Source organism: Triturus cristatus, chromosome 2_2, assembly GCF_964204655.1.
Source record: "Triturus cristatus chromosome 2_2, aTriCri1.1, whole genome shotgun sequence".
NCBI classification, from domain to species: domain Eukaryota; kingdom Metazoa; phylum Chordata; class Amphibia; order Caudata; family Salamandridae; genus Triturus; species Triturus cristatus.
Genome location: NC_140582.1, coordinates 1224118933 through 1224134076, shown reverse-complemented (window position 1 = coordinate 1224134076; position 15144 = coordinate 1224118933). Strand labels below are relative to the sequence as shown.

The window sequence follows — 15144 nt, the reverse complement described above, 5'->3', positions numbered from 1 at the left end:
CCAACTTCTTCAGGGACCAAACCACAGCAAAGGTCTCCCTCTCAATGGCACTCCAACACTGCTCTCTGGGGAGTAGCCTCCTGCTTATAAAAGCAACAGGTTGGTCTTGGCCTTCATCATTGGTCTGGGATAGGACCGCTCCTATCCCTAGCTCAGAGGCATCAGTCTGCACTATGAACTGCTTGGCATAATCTGGAGCTTTTAGAATTGGTGCTGAGCACATTGCTTCTTTTAGGGTGTCAAAAGCCTTTTGGCAACTAACTGTCCAGTTAACCTTCTTGTGCATCTTCTTGGAGGTGACTTCTGTGAGGGGGGTCACAATGGACCCATACCCCTTCACAAACCTCCTGTAGTACCCAGTCAAGCTAAGGAATGCCCTGACTTGGGTCTGTTGGAGCTACCCAGTCCATGATGGCCTGGTTCTTGGGTTGTAAGGGGTGTACCTGGCCTCCACCTACAAGGTGGCCCAAGTACACCACAGTGCCCTGCCCTATCTGACATTTGGATGCATTGATAGTGAGACCTGCATTGTGCAGAGCCTCTAAAACTTTTCCAAAGTGGATCAGGTGATCCTGCCAGGTGGAGCTAAAGACAGCAATATCATCAAGATAAGCTTCACTAAAGGACTCCAGCCCAGCCAGGACATGGTTCACCAGCCTCTGGAAAGTGGCAGGGGCATTCTTTAACCCAAAGGGCATCACAGTAAACTGAAAATGCCCGTCAGGGGTGGAGAATGCTGTTTTTTCTTTTGCTCCTGGGGCCATGCCAATCTGCCAGTACCCTGCAGTTAAGTCAAAGGTACTGAGGAATTGGGCAGCCCCTAATTTATCTATCAACTCATCTGCTCTTGGGATAGGGTGAGCATCTGTCTTGGTGACAGAGTTGACCCCTTTATAGTCCACACAGAACCTCCTCTCTCTCTTTTCACCTTGTTGATGAGGTTTGGGGACCAGAACCACTGGACTGGCCCAGGGGCTCTCGTGGGGGTTCAATGACCCCTAACTCCAGCATCTTGCTGACCTCAGCTTTGATGCTCTCCTTGACTTGGTCTGACTGTCGATAGATTTTGTTTTTGACAGGTGCACTGTCACCAGTGTCCACATCATGGGTACACCAGTTTTTCAGACCAGGGGTCAGGGAGAAGAGGCTAGCATACTTCTGCAAGACTTGCTTGCAGTCAGTCTGCTGTTGGGCAGAGAGGGTATCTGAGAAGATCACACCATCTACTGACCCATCTTTTGGGCTGTAGGAGAGGAGGTCAGGGAGAGGTTCACTCTCTGCTTCCTGCTCCTCATCAGTCACCATCAGCATGGTGATGTCAGCCCTGTCATTGTAGAGCTTGAGGCGGTTCACATGGATGACCCTCTTGTGTGTCCTGCTAGTGCCCAGGTCAACTAGATAGGTGACTGTGACGGAGACTCCCTCCCTCGGGTCCTGCCTCCCTTACTCACCCTGCCCGGGGTATCACTTCCCCGCAATCCTCCCTTCCAGGGCGCGCGATCCGGGGTTTCAACCACAGCGTCCGTGACCACAGGAACCCCGCCCCTCTCTCTATTACAGAAGCCTATCCCGAACGACGACCCACCGGAAGGACTACCTCTTGCTCCCGGAAATCCCTCCTCCCCGTTCCCAGCCGGAGATAGAAAAGAAGGGAGACGAGAGGCCGAAGTCGTCGGAGGATCGTGGCAGGAGATTTCGGCAGGAGGCACGGCGAAAGGAGAGGACGAGAGTGGCGAACCCGAAGAGTGGTCCGAAGACTGGTGGAATCCCCCGGAGGTGGCTGAAGAGCGGCCGTAACTCGGATGAGAGTTACGGCAGAGCCCGTGAGTACCAGCTTCCTTCGGTATAGCACCCTAGGTGCCGTATGTCTAGTAGTTCCCTTGTAGATATATATAGTCTCTCTATCTTAGGCACGCCATTGCACCCTGATAGGATCCAGCTGTAAATATTGTATAGCATCTTACACAGTGTAAATAGTAGCCCGCACGACCCTTTCCGAGCACCCCTCTTTTCTTCAGCATACCCCCCCCCCTCCCTTTCTCCCCGTCCTTTTTCCTCACGTTCTCTTTCTCCTTTACCACTCCCGGTGACGGTTACAGCAACGACATAGTGCGCCAGTAGGACTAACGGCTCCCTCTGTGTTTTTGTCTTACTGCCCTCCGAGGTGCCCATCCACCCTCCTACCTGCGGCCGACGACGACGGTCTGGACGTCAGGGGAGCTCCAGCGAAGACGACAGCGACAGACAGACCCTTCATCGGTTCTAGTTTATCCTCCTGTTTCGGAACTGTATACTTTCCTGTTGCACGGAGTGCCTTGGGCACAATAAAAGTAGACTATTGCACACTATATACGGCCTCCTTGCCTGCTTTTCCAGCCCGCGGAATAACCACGCTCACAGTGACCTCACTCTTTCTTTCTAGGATAAGATAAGGGCCACTCCATTTATCTTGGAGAGCCCTTGGGGCCACTGGCTCCAAAACCCACACCTTTTGCCCAGGATGAAATTCAACCAGTGCAGCTTTTTGGTCATACCAGTGCTTCTGGAGCTCCTGGCTGGCCTCAAGGTTCTTGGATGCTTTTTCCATGTACTCAGCCATTCTGGACCTTAGGCCAAGCACGTAGTCCACTATGTCTTGTTTGGGCTCTTGAAGAGGCCTCTCCCAGCCCTCTTTTACAAGACAAAGTGGTCCCCTTAGAGGATGACCAAACAGAAGTTCAAAGGGTGAAAAACCTACTCCCTTCTGTGGTACCTCCCTGTAAGCGAAATGCAGGCATGGTAACAGGACATCCCATCTCCTTTTGAGTTTTTCAGGGAAACCCATGATCATACCTTTCAATGTCTTGTTGAATCTCTCAACAAGGCCATTGGTTTGTGGGTGGTAGGGTGTGGTAAACTTATACTGCACTCCACACTCCTTCCACATGTGTGTTAGGTAAGCAGACATGAAGTTGGAACCTCTGTCTGAAACCACCTCCTTAGGAAACCCCACTCTGTTGAAGACACCCAGGAGGGCCTTGGCTACTGCAGGAGCTGTAGTAGTCCTAAGTGGAATTGCTTCAGGGTACCTAGTGGCATGATCCACTACCACTAGAATAAATGTGTTCCCTGAGGCTGTGGGAGGTTCAAGTGGACCCACAATGTCCACTCCTACCCTTTCAAAGGGGACCCCCACCACTGGTAGTGGGATGAGGGGGGCCTTTGGGTGGCCACCTGTCTTGCCACTGGCTTGATAGGTAACACAGGAGCTGACAAACTCCTTCACCTTTTGGTGCATCTGGGGCCAGTAAAAGTGACTCACTAGCCTTTCCCAGGTTTTGGATTGCCCCAGATGTCAAGCTAGGGGGATGTCATGAGCCAAAGTTAGGAGGAACTCCCTGTACTTCTGTGGCACTACCACCCTCCTGGGGGCTCCAGGAGTAGGGTTTCTTGCCTCAGCATACAGTAATCCCTCTTCCCAATAAGTTCTGTGGGTACCACTGACATCTCCCCTTGCTTCTGAAACAGCTTGCTGCCTCATGCTTTCAAGAGGGGGACAGTCTCGCTGACCCTGGCACAGCTCTTCCCTAGAGGGTCCCCCAGGGCCCAAGAGTTCAACCTGGTAAGGGTCAAGCTCCATGGACTCAGTTCCCTCAGGGGTATCCAAATCCTCTCCCTGGGGAGAGGGGTCCTGAATGTTTTGCTGTGTAGAAGCTGGTTCCCCAGTCTTCTAACCTTTTCTCTTGGTTGGCTGGGCCATTATTTCAGGCTCCAGACCTACTTTTTCACCCTTCCTCTTGCTCTGAGCTCTGGTTTGCACACACACCAATTCAGGGAAGCCCAGCATGGCTGCATGGGCTTTTAGCTCAACCTCAGCCCAGGCTGAGGTTTCCAGATCATTTCCAAGCAGACAGGCAGCTGGCAACTTTGGAGAGACCACTACCTGTTTCAGGCCAGTAACCTCCCCCCCCCCCCAGCCTAATGTCACCATGGCCATGGGATGACTAGTGGTAACACTGTCAGCGTTGGTGACTGGGTAAGACTTCCCAATCAAGTATTACTCAGGGAAAACCAGTGTCTCTTTCACCATAGTGACTCTGGCACCATGTATCCCTCAGAGCTTCTACCCTTGTTCCATTCACCCAGGGGTACTGTAAGTATTTCTTTAAGTTGGGGGGCCACAGAGCTACAGTGGCAAACTCCACTTCTCCCAAGGAGACTAGACTTGCTTCAGTGTGTTCCCAGATTTGCTCAGGGTACACCTCTGATCCCATTTCTATACTTGCTGCCCCAGTAGTAGGTGTATTGGGTGCCTTAGGGGCTTTGTTGTGGGGGCAAGATACATTTAGGTGTCCTGACGTCTTACAGTTATTACACCAGGCCTTTAAGGGATCATAGTTCTTCCCCCTATAGGGTTCAGGCACATAGGGAGTAGTTTGGGTCCCACCCACCTGAACAGGTTTTTGGGGCCCTTTAGAAGACTTGGACTTTTTATCTTGGGGATTCTCACCACCTTTTCCCTGGGGAGGTTTTGTGACCACCTTCTTTTGGTCACCCCCCAGTGGCTGTCCTTGTCACCCTAGTTTTGACCCAGTGGTCTGCCTTCTTTCCCAATTCTTGGGGAGAAATTAGACCTAGGTCTACCAAATGCCGATGCAACTTTTCATTTGTGCAGTTACTTAATATATGTTCCTTCGTGAATCAATTGTACAATCCAGTAAAATCCTGCACACCATGTCCAGCTAACCAACCATCCAGTGTCTTCACTGAGAAGTCTACAAAATCAATCCAGGACTGGGTCTGGGTTTTGTGAGCCCCTTGAATCTAATTCTATACTCCTCAGTGGTGAATCCAAATCCCTCAATCAGAGCTTTCTTCATGAGGTCATTGGATCCTGCTTCTGGCCCAGAAAGGGTCAGAAGCCTGTCTCTGCAGTTACCAGAGAACAGTTCCCACAGGAGTGCCCCCCAGAGAGGTTTCTTTACTTTTCTGATATCACAAGCCCTCTCAAAGGCTGTGAACCATTTGGTGATATCATCACCTTCCTCACATTTAGGGACAATCCTTTTGGGGATTTTAAGGTCAGAAGTTTCCTCCCTATCCTTATTTTTATTATTGCTGCCACCATTGGTGGGTGCTAAACCCATCTCTCTCCTTTCTTTTTCTAGAGCCAGAGGCCTGGACTCTAGCTCTAACCTTCTGGCCAGCCTCACAAGCCTGTCCTCTTCACTGGCGGGTCCCCCAGTGTTCTCTCTGGTACCAGAGTCACCTGTAATCTCTAGGTGCCCAGATGCTAATTCTTGGATTTAAAGGTATGGGTGCCCTCTCCTCCCTAGGGGATAGTATGGGGAGGTCATTGTCAACCTCCTCTGCTTCCCCTTCCTCATCTGACTGGCCATCACCATGTTCAGATGGGTGGTGTTGGACCCGGCCTCGTGGCGTGGTCTTAACCCTCTTGGATTGTGCTCGTCCCCCGCACCGGCCTACACGGGCCGCCCTTCCAGGCCGCCAGGGACCCCTCATCCCTTCGGGGTCCCCCCCATGCTTGCTCCACGCACCAGCCCACGCAGCCCGGCTCCCTCCGGCCTCGGCCCCAGCGAAGCCCCGACATCGAGGCACCAAGATCTGGCCAGGGGGCACCGCATGGCCACTTCACCACTCCCGGAGGAGGAGAGTTTCGATGGGACCCCCACCGTCCCTCAACACCTAGGTGCGATCGTCCTCCGGCCTCCCCGGGCCTGGCGCCTCTCCCGCTGGGCGTCTGGCCTCTCCCAGCCCGGCCTCTCCGCCCCCCAGGCGCAAGGGTCCGGACATCAAAGGGCTGCAGACCTATATCTGGGGCAACCCCGCAATGGGACAGCAGTTGTATCCCGGAGTCAAGAGCCCTGCTGATGGAATCGCGGCTGACCCTACGGAGAAGAACTCTTGCTTGACACCATACCACGAGCCCTGCTGACAGCGTCGCGGCTCCACCTTATTGAGACAAGGAACCTCACGGAACATCGGGGCCCTGCTGACGCTGTCGCGGCCCAACCTCGCTGAAGCCTCCCCCGGAGCCCTGCTGACGTCGTCGCGGCTCGAGCTGAACTGAAACACCTTAAGAGCCCTGCTGACCTAGTCTCGGCTCAAGCTCCACGAACTTATCACCAGAGCCCTGCTGACGCCGTCGCGGCTCGCCCCCTCCGAGACCCGGAGTCCCTCCAGCTTGAGGATCAAGAACTGGGCCGAAGGTACCCTCGTACCCAGCTGCTACTAAAGATTGTCCCGCTACCCCGTCCCTACCAAAGACTCTGAGACTCTTGTGGATCCCTCGATCCCCCCTTGTATATACCGATAACCGTAACTTCCTAAATGCTGATAAAGAATTGCTCGTCTTGATAAAGATCCTCGAGTCCTGTGTGGTGGTGTTACTGTGCTAGTACGGTATAGGAGAAGGACCTCTCCTAGGAGGCTTCTCAGCAGCGCTCGGCTACTTCGTACAGGTGGGGGCCCCCTTGGGTGGTCTCTCCGACCCCCCGAGGTCCGCCTTCCAACAGGTGGTCCTTAGCATACTCAGCCAAGAGCTCCTAGAGCCCTAGTTTGGTTGGATGCAGGCCCATTGGTAATTTTTTTAGTTTGCATAGGGACCTCAATTCCTTGAAAGACAAGTGTAAGTAAGGTGTGAGGTCGAGCTCCTCCACCAGGTCCATGTTATTATTGTCACTAACAGTTGGGTTTGTTTGAGTCATTCTAACCCAACAGTTCTAATCCTCTACCCTGACTATAGTGACTTTGATTTTTCTAAAATTCTAATGGGTCTTAAGCAAGGCCCTAGCAAGGCTTTTAGTAATTTTGGAAAAGACCAATCAGAATTCTAAAGGCAATTTTAAGAGTTCTGTCGTGTGATCAGATGGTAACCAAGTAGTCCAACAAATGCAAGTTTGTATCCCACCACTGATCCACCAATGTGAGAAAGTGGCTCTGTATATACTGTTCCCTAATAGGTACAGGGTGTACAGAGTCCACAGTCCCCAAGGGTTTGACAGAGGCTAAAGTTAGATATAACCTTACTCTCCAAAGTGGTAGCTTGGTCGAGCAGTAAGGCAGTATCAGAGGACAGTGTAAAGCATTTGTTGTACACACTCAGCCAGCAAATGGTCTCACACACTCAATAACTGAACTCTAGGCCAATGGTTTATATATAATAAATATATGCTTGTTTTATTTTAGAACTAACAATTGGCATTAAAATATACTTTCTCAGAATGAGATGCTTTATATAAATACTTTTGCAAAAGGCAATTGACTTTTGTAGACAGTTACAAGTGGTTGCAATAGGCAACACTATTTTTAAACACAACAATGCATTGAGCTCAATGGAAATTTCAAGTTATTTGCAACAGATTACTTTTTGGATTACTTTTGGAATTCCAAGACTGGATCCTAGATTCAGTCCTGGGTCAGTACTTAGAATCAAGTGATGAAAGTCGACTTAATTACTGTGATGATTTTTAAACAATATTTAGCTATTTTAAAAGTTGACAGAAAATATTTCAGAGAAAACAGTCAATGATTCCCTATGGAAGAAAATTCAAGTTGCAGGTACAGTATGTTCTCGTTACTTTTGTAATCCAGTACTGGGTACCTAGACTCAGTACTGGGACCTTTATCCAAAACAGGTAAGTAATTACGTTTTCAGATATTATACGATTTTTAAAGAATATTTAAAGATTGCAGAAATGGACACTTAAAAGAAATTTCACAGAAAAACAGTCAATGGTTTCCTATGGAAGAAAATGGAGTTACTGGTAAGTACAGTTGTAAGTATTTTTCAGAGTCAGTACTGGGCACCAAGATCCAGCACTGGGAGCTCACCTAAGAGCAGGTGAGTATTTTCGTTTTCGTTACGCTGCTGATTTTTGGTGAATATTTTAAGATTTGAAAAGTCCACACTTAGAAGAAATTTCAAGAGAAAGCCAGTCAATGTTACCCTATGAAGAAAATGGAGTTAGCGGTTTAAAGGTAAGTACTCGACTGGCAGAGTTGAGGTTCTGGGCATAGACTCAGGGGTCCCCCAGGGTCAGGTAGGTACAGTTGGTTCACCCTCAGCGACTCTAAGGCGGCCGGGTGCAGAGAGAGTTAGGCCCAATGTTATCCTATGAGGGATAGGGGGGCCTTGGTTGTTGGCTGCTGACTGGCAAGCCACGCGGCTGTGGGAGCTGGGCTCCTGGTCACTTACTCAGGGCAAGTGGGGAAGTTGGTAGGTGTAGAGGGTACACTGCCAGAGCCACTCGGGCAGCTGGGTGCAGGGTGCTTTTGAGCCTTCGGGCTCTCAATTGGTTTCAATGGGAAATCTCCGGTTTAGAAAAAGACTGCAAGCTCGGGGACGAGGATTCTTCAGGTGCCACCACCACTTCGAGAGGTGAGTTGGGTAGTTGGAGGATAGGTGGGTACCCCGGGATTGGGTACAGGGGGCCGCGGGGCGCTGCGTGCAGGGGTACCTTTTGGTGTCGGGAAATCTTACCCTCTGTTGATCGCGGTAGGGGGGGCACCTTGTTCTGAGGCTGCAGGCTTCTTCAGAAGTGTCGAGGGAGGTCCTTGGGTGCCGGACTCGGGGTCACAGTCCCCGTGGGGTCGTCCTCTGGGTCTTGGTTCACTCCGGCACTGGCCAGGCTTGGCTGGTGCAGAGTGTGCTGGGTTTGCGGTTCCGGGCTGCTGCCAGGGATTAGAAATAGGTTTTGAGTAGAGCCTCTACTCATGGGAGTCCCAGGGGCTTAGAGCCAAAAGGTAGCCAGGTCCTCCGGGGTTTGTGAGGTTGCTGGCCACTAGAGATGCCGGGCCTGGGGAGGAGCAGGTTCGAGGGTCGACAGGCCGGTAGGGCTGGGGCCAAAGCAGTTGGTGTCTTTCTCTTTTTAGCAGCTGCAGCAGCTGCAGGGCAGGTCTTCTTTCTTCTTGCTCTTCTTTGTAGTTTTGGAATCTGGAATCTGGGGAAGGAAGGTTCAGGGTGCCCCTAAATACTAGATTTAGGGGTGTTACAGGTAGGTGAAGGGCAGGGACCAATGGGTCCCTGTCCTGGGGTGGGTACACCCCCTATCCTGCCTCTCTCCTGTGGGAGGGGGGCAATAGCCTAGTCCTGATAGGGTAGGGCTCCCCATCTTCAAGATGGCGAGAGCCTGGAGATGTGCTTCACCTCGCCTCCCCCTTCTGAGGGGTGGGGTTGGCAGGCTGGCACATCCCCTGTCCTTATTTGGGGTTTCCGGCCAAAGCTTCCCGCCAGAGTGGGGGGTTGCAGTGGCCTGGGGAAGCTCACAGAGGCGGCATGCCTTTGAAGCTTCCCCCTGCCCATCCTGGGGGAGGAGATTTAGCACCTCGCCCAGGATGTGCATTGTTGCAGGCCCAGGAGAGCAGGGGCTCTCCTACCCAGGGGTCCAGCAACGTGTCTGCTGTGTGGCAGCTGGGGCAGTCTCAGAGCAGACGTGGATTGTAGGTTATGTTTAGGGGCATCTCTAAGATGTCCTCTGGGGTGCTTGGTACATTAAATCCCACACTGGCATCAGTGTGGGTTTAATGTGCTGAGAAGTTTGATACCAAACTTCTCAGTCTTCAGTGTTGCCATTATGGTGCTGTGGAGCTCTTGTTTGACGGGCTCTCAGCACCATGTACTCTTAAATGGAAGCACTGCACTTACAGTGCTCAGGAATGGACCTGGGTACTGTAGGGGCACAGGGCTCCTGCTCCTGTGCCCACACCATTGGCATAAGGCACCCAGCTAGTGGGGTGGCTGATGTATGCCATGGCAGTGTAGGTGATAGGCATGGCACACAGGGATGTGTGTCATGTCGACTTTGTTTTTGTCTTGCACCCAAACACTCAGCCTGCAAAGGCAGTGTGTGTGTGTGTAAGGGTACAGGGCCTCCAAGGGTGGCACAATGAGTGCTGCAGCCCTTAGTGGCCTTCCCTGGTCACAAGGCCCTGGGTACCTAGGGTACCATTTACCAGGGGCGACATGTGGCCAGGGTTTGCCAATTTGGGTTTGGTTTGTTTTAGGGAAGGAACATAGGCCCTGGGCACCTGATTGGCAGGACTCCAGGGCACACTCAGTCAAAGTACATTCAGCAATTCAGCAAAATGTGGGGGCATACCATGCAAGAAAGATGGCACTTTCTCACAGTGGTACCTTTCATTCTGATCAAGGCCCTGCGTTCGCCTCTAAGGCGTACAAAGAAGCCATGAAATCTTTGGGGGTCCAAGTCAAATTTTCGTCTCCATACCGACCTGAGGGTAATAGTGTAGTGGAGCGAATGAACCGTGACTTAAAGCAATCCTTGACAGCCAGGGTTTTAGGCACTGTCCGGAACTGGTTAGCCCATTTGTATAACGTTAAACGTGCACTTAATAATCTCCCTAGAAGGTCTCTGGGTGGGCGGACCCCATACATGATGCTCTTTGGCATAAAAATGTTTGTCCCGGACCTTGATGGTCTAGACCTGGCGGCGTCTGCCGCACCCTTTGACGTAGATGATCACTGTGCTGTATTGCAGAATCTACAAGAGATCAGAGACAGTCTCGCGAAATAACACTTGCCCTCCACATCTGATGCTGCGCTTCAGATTCCGGTAGTCAGCTGGCTACCTCGAGTTGGAGACCTGGTCCGTGAGAAGGTGGAGAGCAAGAAGGAGTTCGGCCCCTCTTATCGTGCCCCAGTTCCAGTGCTTGGCATGCAGGGTACAAGAACAGTCATTTTACCTCCACTTCCTGGTCGCAAGGATAACAGGTACATCTCCATTGATAATGTCAAACTACAGCGAGTGGCCGATTCTTCATAGTACAATAGCGGTTTCTTGCCCTGCGATGCTGAGAAATTCTGTTTTGGCTCCGGCTTCTACCACCATGCCTGATATTGCCATCGAGATGCATACAGTGGTCCACCTGAAGATACTGAGTATGCTTATCCTGTAGATGTATCATTGCCTGTTTTACAATCAACCGCAGTTAACCAGTCACGTTTCTCCTTTGACACTAACTCTATGACTTCCAGTGCTCCATCAAAAGTTTCTATTTTTGCTGTTTGGTTTAAAAGACACTTTTTAATTCCCCCTTTGACATACATTTGGGTGGTGCTCATATGTATTTTTTTGTTTATGTCCATTGGATTTGTGGTGGTATTTTTTCGTCTTGTGAATGGACACTACCTAAAAGAAAGATCTACAATTAGACTAATTGATGTAACTTTGGCCCCCCACTCCTCATCACACATCATGAAGAGGGACCAGACTTTTGTGAATATTACTGCCTGGCCTGTGTTAGATGGGATTGTGTGGGATGCTGTTAAATTTCAAATTCATGGACCCACTGAAGTTATTAATGTTCCAAATGTTCTTCGTGTTTCTATGGGGGATGTAGTGAAACAAAACATCCGCTCTGATGATTGGGACGTTCAGGCCATAGAGGCACTGTTTTCTGATTTGAAATATTATGCTGCATTTGATGCTGAAGATTTGTATTTAGACACTGCTAATTATGGGGAACTGTTTTGCTATCAACATTATGACAATCATTTCCTACATAAAGCCAATACATTTCGAAATTTTGTAAATTATACGCAATGGGAACATTGTCCGACGTCAATGCAAGGCAGCTCCAGCACATTAGTGAACAAATTTGCCTATTTTACTGATTTCAGTGTTTCAAAACCTGCCACATTTTATTTTAAAGTGGCAGCAGAGTCTTCCTCGAAGGTTAGGCTGACGCATACTAAATTGTTGTATTCCAAATCCTTTATGGATGAATTGGCTATCGAGGGGTACGACCTGTGGAAAGCTACTATTGATCTTAAATCTTTTTGGGGTTCCAAGAAATGGCAGGTGCAAGGTACTGAGGCTCTGCATCGTGCTTGCCTTATCCCAAACCACATGTTATTTTTGAATTCTACTATTTTTCAAACCACCTGCTTTGGATTGGCTACTTCTAAAAAGCTGAATTCCCATTCTATTCCAGATCTAGGTGCTTATCCAAATTGGGATAATCATATGGATCTGTCCCTTGATGCGTTGCAGTCATATATTACTAATACATCCTTCAATATTTCCAAATTACATTCGGAAGGATGGTTGACTTGGCAGACAAGCTCAGATTCCTGTCAACATCGTTTTCTGGGTCTGCGACCTGGGTATACGCAGGTTCGCGTAGACCCCCGCTTTGAATCTTCTCATTCTGTTACTACCTACTCTGTAGGGAAGTTATGCCAGTCTTGGCTGCAACATTCCACCTTGGCATCTGTTAAACTTCATTTATCTAAATTAAATGACAAAATAGATTTGAATGATTTTGTTAAGGGTCCTGTTGGTGGCAGGTCCAAAAGGTGGGTGTATGCTGTTTATAACGAAGTTTGGAAATTATCGCGAATTGAAGCAGCTTCCAGATTGAGAGCCATTGATCAGGCCAATTTGGAAAAAGTACTAGCTGTTATCGATAATAGCATTAACACCCTTTCTTCCAGAATTTACACATTAGACAGACCCCCAGGATATAGCGGCATGGATTAGCAAATTTAGCGGCACAAATATGGAAATTTAGCGACAATTTTGCGGCATTTTATTTGGCAGTTTATCCTACAACAAACACAGATCTCTTTGTTTTTTGAGTTATTTAACACCATGAAGCTATGTATATTTGGTTTATTTACAATGTAGAGACTTTGTTTGTCTTCAAGACTACAAATAGGACATAAACCTGTTACTGAATAAATGCCCAGGGTACCTGTATGCTTGTCGTGTTAATCTTGCAGTTCTTCTGAGCAGTCCAAATGTAGCCCAATATTGTGCTGCTGATTATAATGCAGGAACAATAATGCCCGGATGGATTGCTCTGAGAGGGACCGTCGTCTGGCTGACAAAATAATTTTGTAGATGCTGTTGCTCCTTTCAGCATCTGCAGAACTGGTCACACAGTCCTTGTACACAGCTGCAAGCTGTGAAAGGACTTGAATGCGGTCAGCCATCCCACACCAAAAAAGGTCAGTGTCAATCACCCCAGAAACAGATGCCTGTACTGCTTCTGGGCCTACATGTTCAAATTAGAGGCAAAGCTCCTGATCGGGGACTTCACTGAAACCAGGGATGGCAGAATATGCACTCTTGTCCTTAGGCAGGATGCAGAGTCGTGCAGGATTGAAAAGGCGCACTTGCTTCAAGAACCCAATGCCCGGTTGGGCCTCCCCCATGTATTTGCCCGCCTTTTCCAGAGAATTTTCAAAAGCTTCATTGAGCTGGGCTGTTATCTTTTTTTTCTGTGTCAGAGTTAATTTAGCCCCTGCAGTCGTCTGCAGAAATGGTTGTAGTGACTCCAGAGTGAGGACTGAATTGTTTGTTAGGTCTATGTGAAGGTCCTCCAAATAATCATACACCTTCATTGTCACTGGTGTCTGACTCTGGAATAAGTCCATCAGATGCAAAATGTTTTGGCATTTTTCGGCCACAATGTCCAATTGCACTTTTATGCAGTTTCTTTCGTCGCTGTTCAAAATCCTTTTGCAGATTTTCAAGGGAATCTGGGGGAGACTTGCTGAGTTGCATCTCAGACTCAACAAACCCAGCATAGGCCTCAAAATGCTTGCAATGGTACTGGACAGCAGCAAACCAAGAATTCCACCGGGTACTGCAAGGATCAGGTGCCATCCGTGGTTTCATCCCATGGTTCTCAGCAAGATGGTGCAGGTACCTTCTCTTTCTGCTCCCGGCCATGTAAAAGATGCGCGAGAAGTACAGGAGGAAAGCATTTAGCTCCACAAAAGGCTTCCTAAATGACTCTCCAATAAGGTTCATTATGTGTGCCAAGCAGGTGATATGTATGGAGTTTGTGTACAGATTTCTCAAAACAGTGTTGTATGCCTTGAGCATGTATGCCGCATTGTCAGTGTTAAAGGAAATAACGTCCTGAAAGGCTATGCTGTACTCTGTGAGCACCTTCACAACTGCTTGCGCTACAGTCCCATGGTTGCACTGTGAGAGGAACACTGTGTCCGCTAGGTGGGTGTGGATCTTACGGCCACCCTGCGTAGAGACAACCGCAAATAACACATTCAATACACACCGCCCTTCAACATCAGGTGTTTCATCAAATATAACACTGATCTTCTGATCTTGCAAGTGTTCTTTCAGCTCGTTCTTTGCTACTATATATCTCTCTGGGAGATAACGTTCTTGAAGCTGATGACTTCCAGGTATTGCTCCACCATTTCGCACTCGATCATGGAGAAACTTGCGCAACACAGGGTGGTCGGTTTTGCTCAGCGGAATGTTCAGCGCTGTGCAGACATTGACCCACTCACTTATAATTTCCTGTTTTGAGGCACCGGCAGCTGTACTCTTTGTGAAAAGTGAGTTGACAGTCATCTGACGGGCACGTTTTGGCGAAGAGTGAGGGTCTGGGTCATCTGAACAGCGCTTCAAGTGTTTTTGGGACTTCACATGCATATCAACAGTGTGTTTCCGGATGTGATCCACCGCCACATTGCACACACTGCAAAACAGCACACCACCATCCGCATGCATCACAGCGCTGTACTCTTTGGCCCAATCTGCTGCAGTTATATGGGTGGGTAGATGTGATCGGTGCTTCACAGTCTTCAAAGGCTGCATAAACTTCTCCATCGGGCTTTTGTTGTGGTGGCTTGCTGGCCGCTTGGAATGCAAAAGATCTCTGGCTTGTGGCACACTCGCGTTACTCACCTACAAATATATTTGTTGTTACTAGATGTCTTCCAAAGGGGAAAAGGACATTGCAGTTGTTGGGTGTAAAGTTAAGCAAGCATAGGGTAAACGTGGTTAGGAATGCATGTGCCTCTGAAGCAAAGTTGCATACATGGCGCGTTAACATACAGGTAGGCAGAGGTCCTTCGAAGGGAAATGGCACACTTGTGTGGTCCCGCTCGGCAACTTTTAGTCTGTGGAGGGCAGTGGGGGTGCGAGGTAAACATAAAAAACATAAGCATCACTTTTGGGCAAAAATGGGAAGAAGGGGAAGGAGCCACCTGCAAAGAAAGTGAAACCTAACAGCGCGAAACAAATTTGTACAAGTTTAGTTGCAGGAGCATCTCCCCGGAAGTATACAGAAACCAAAACTTAGTTTTACCAGTTCTTTGCAGCAGAAAGCAGATGTTAGTTGCCAGACTGCCCAATGACTCGT

General features: G+C 49.2%; 1 protein-coding gene across 1 annotated transcript; it reads right to left on the bottom strand.

Annotated features, from left to right (window-relative positions):
* Positions 1-13981: 13981 nt before the first annotated feature.
* Positions 13982-14609, bottom strand: LOC146863449 (CGG triplet repeat-binding protein 1-like). The gene is made up of 2 exons (XM_085643172.1): positions 14104-14609; positions 13982-14009 (listed from the first exon to the last, which is right to left on the bottom strand). The coding sequence occupies exons 1-2, from the start codon at positions 14607-14609 to the stop codon at positions 13982-13984; spliced, it is 534 nt and encodes a 177-aa protein (XP_085499298.1).
* Positions 14610-15144: the final 535 nt, after the last annotated feature.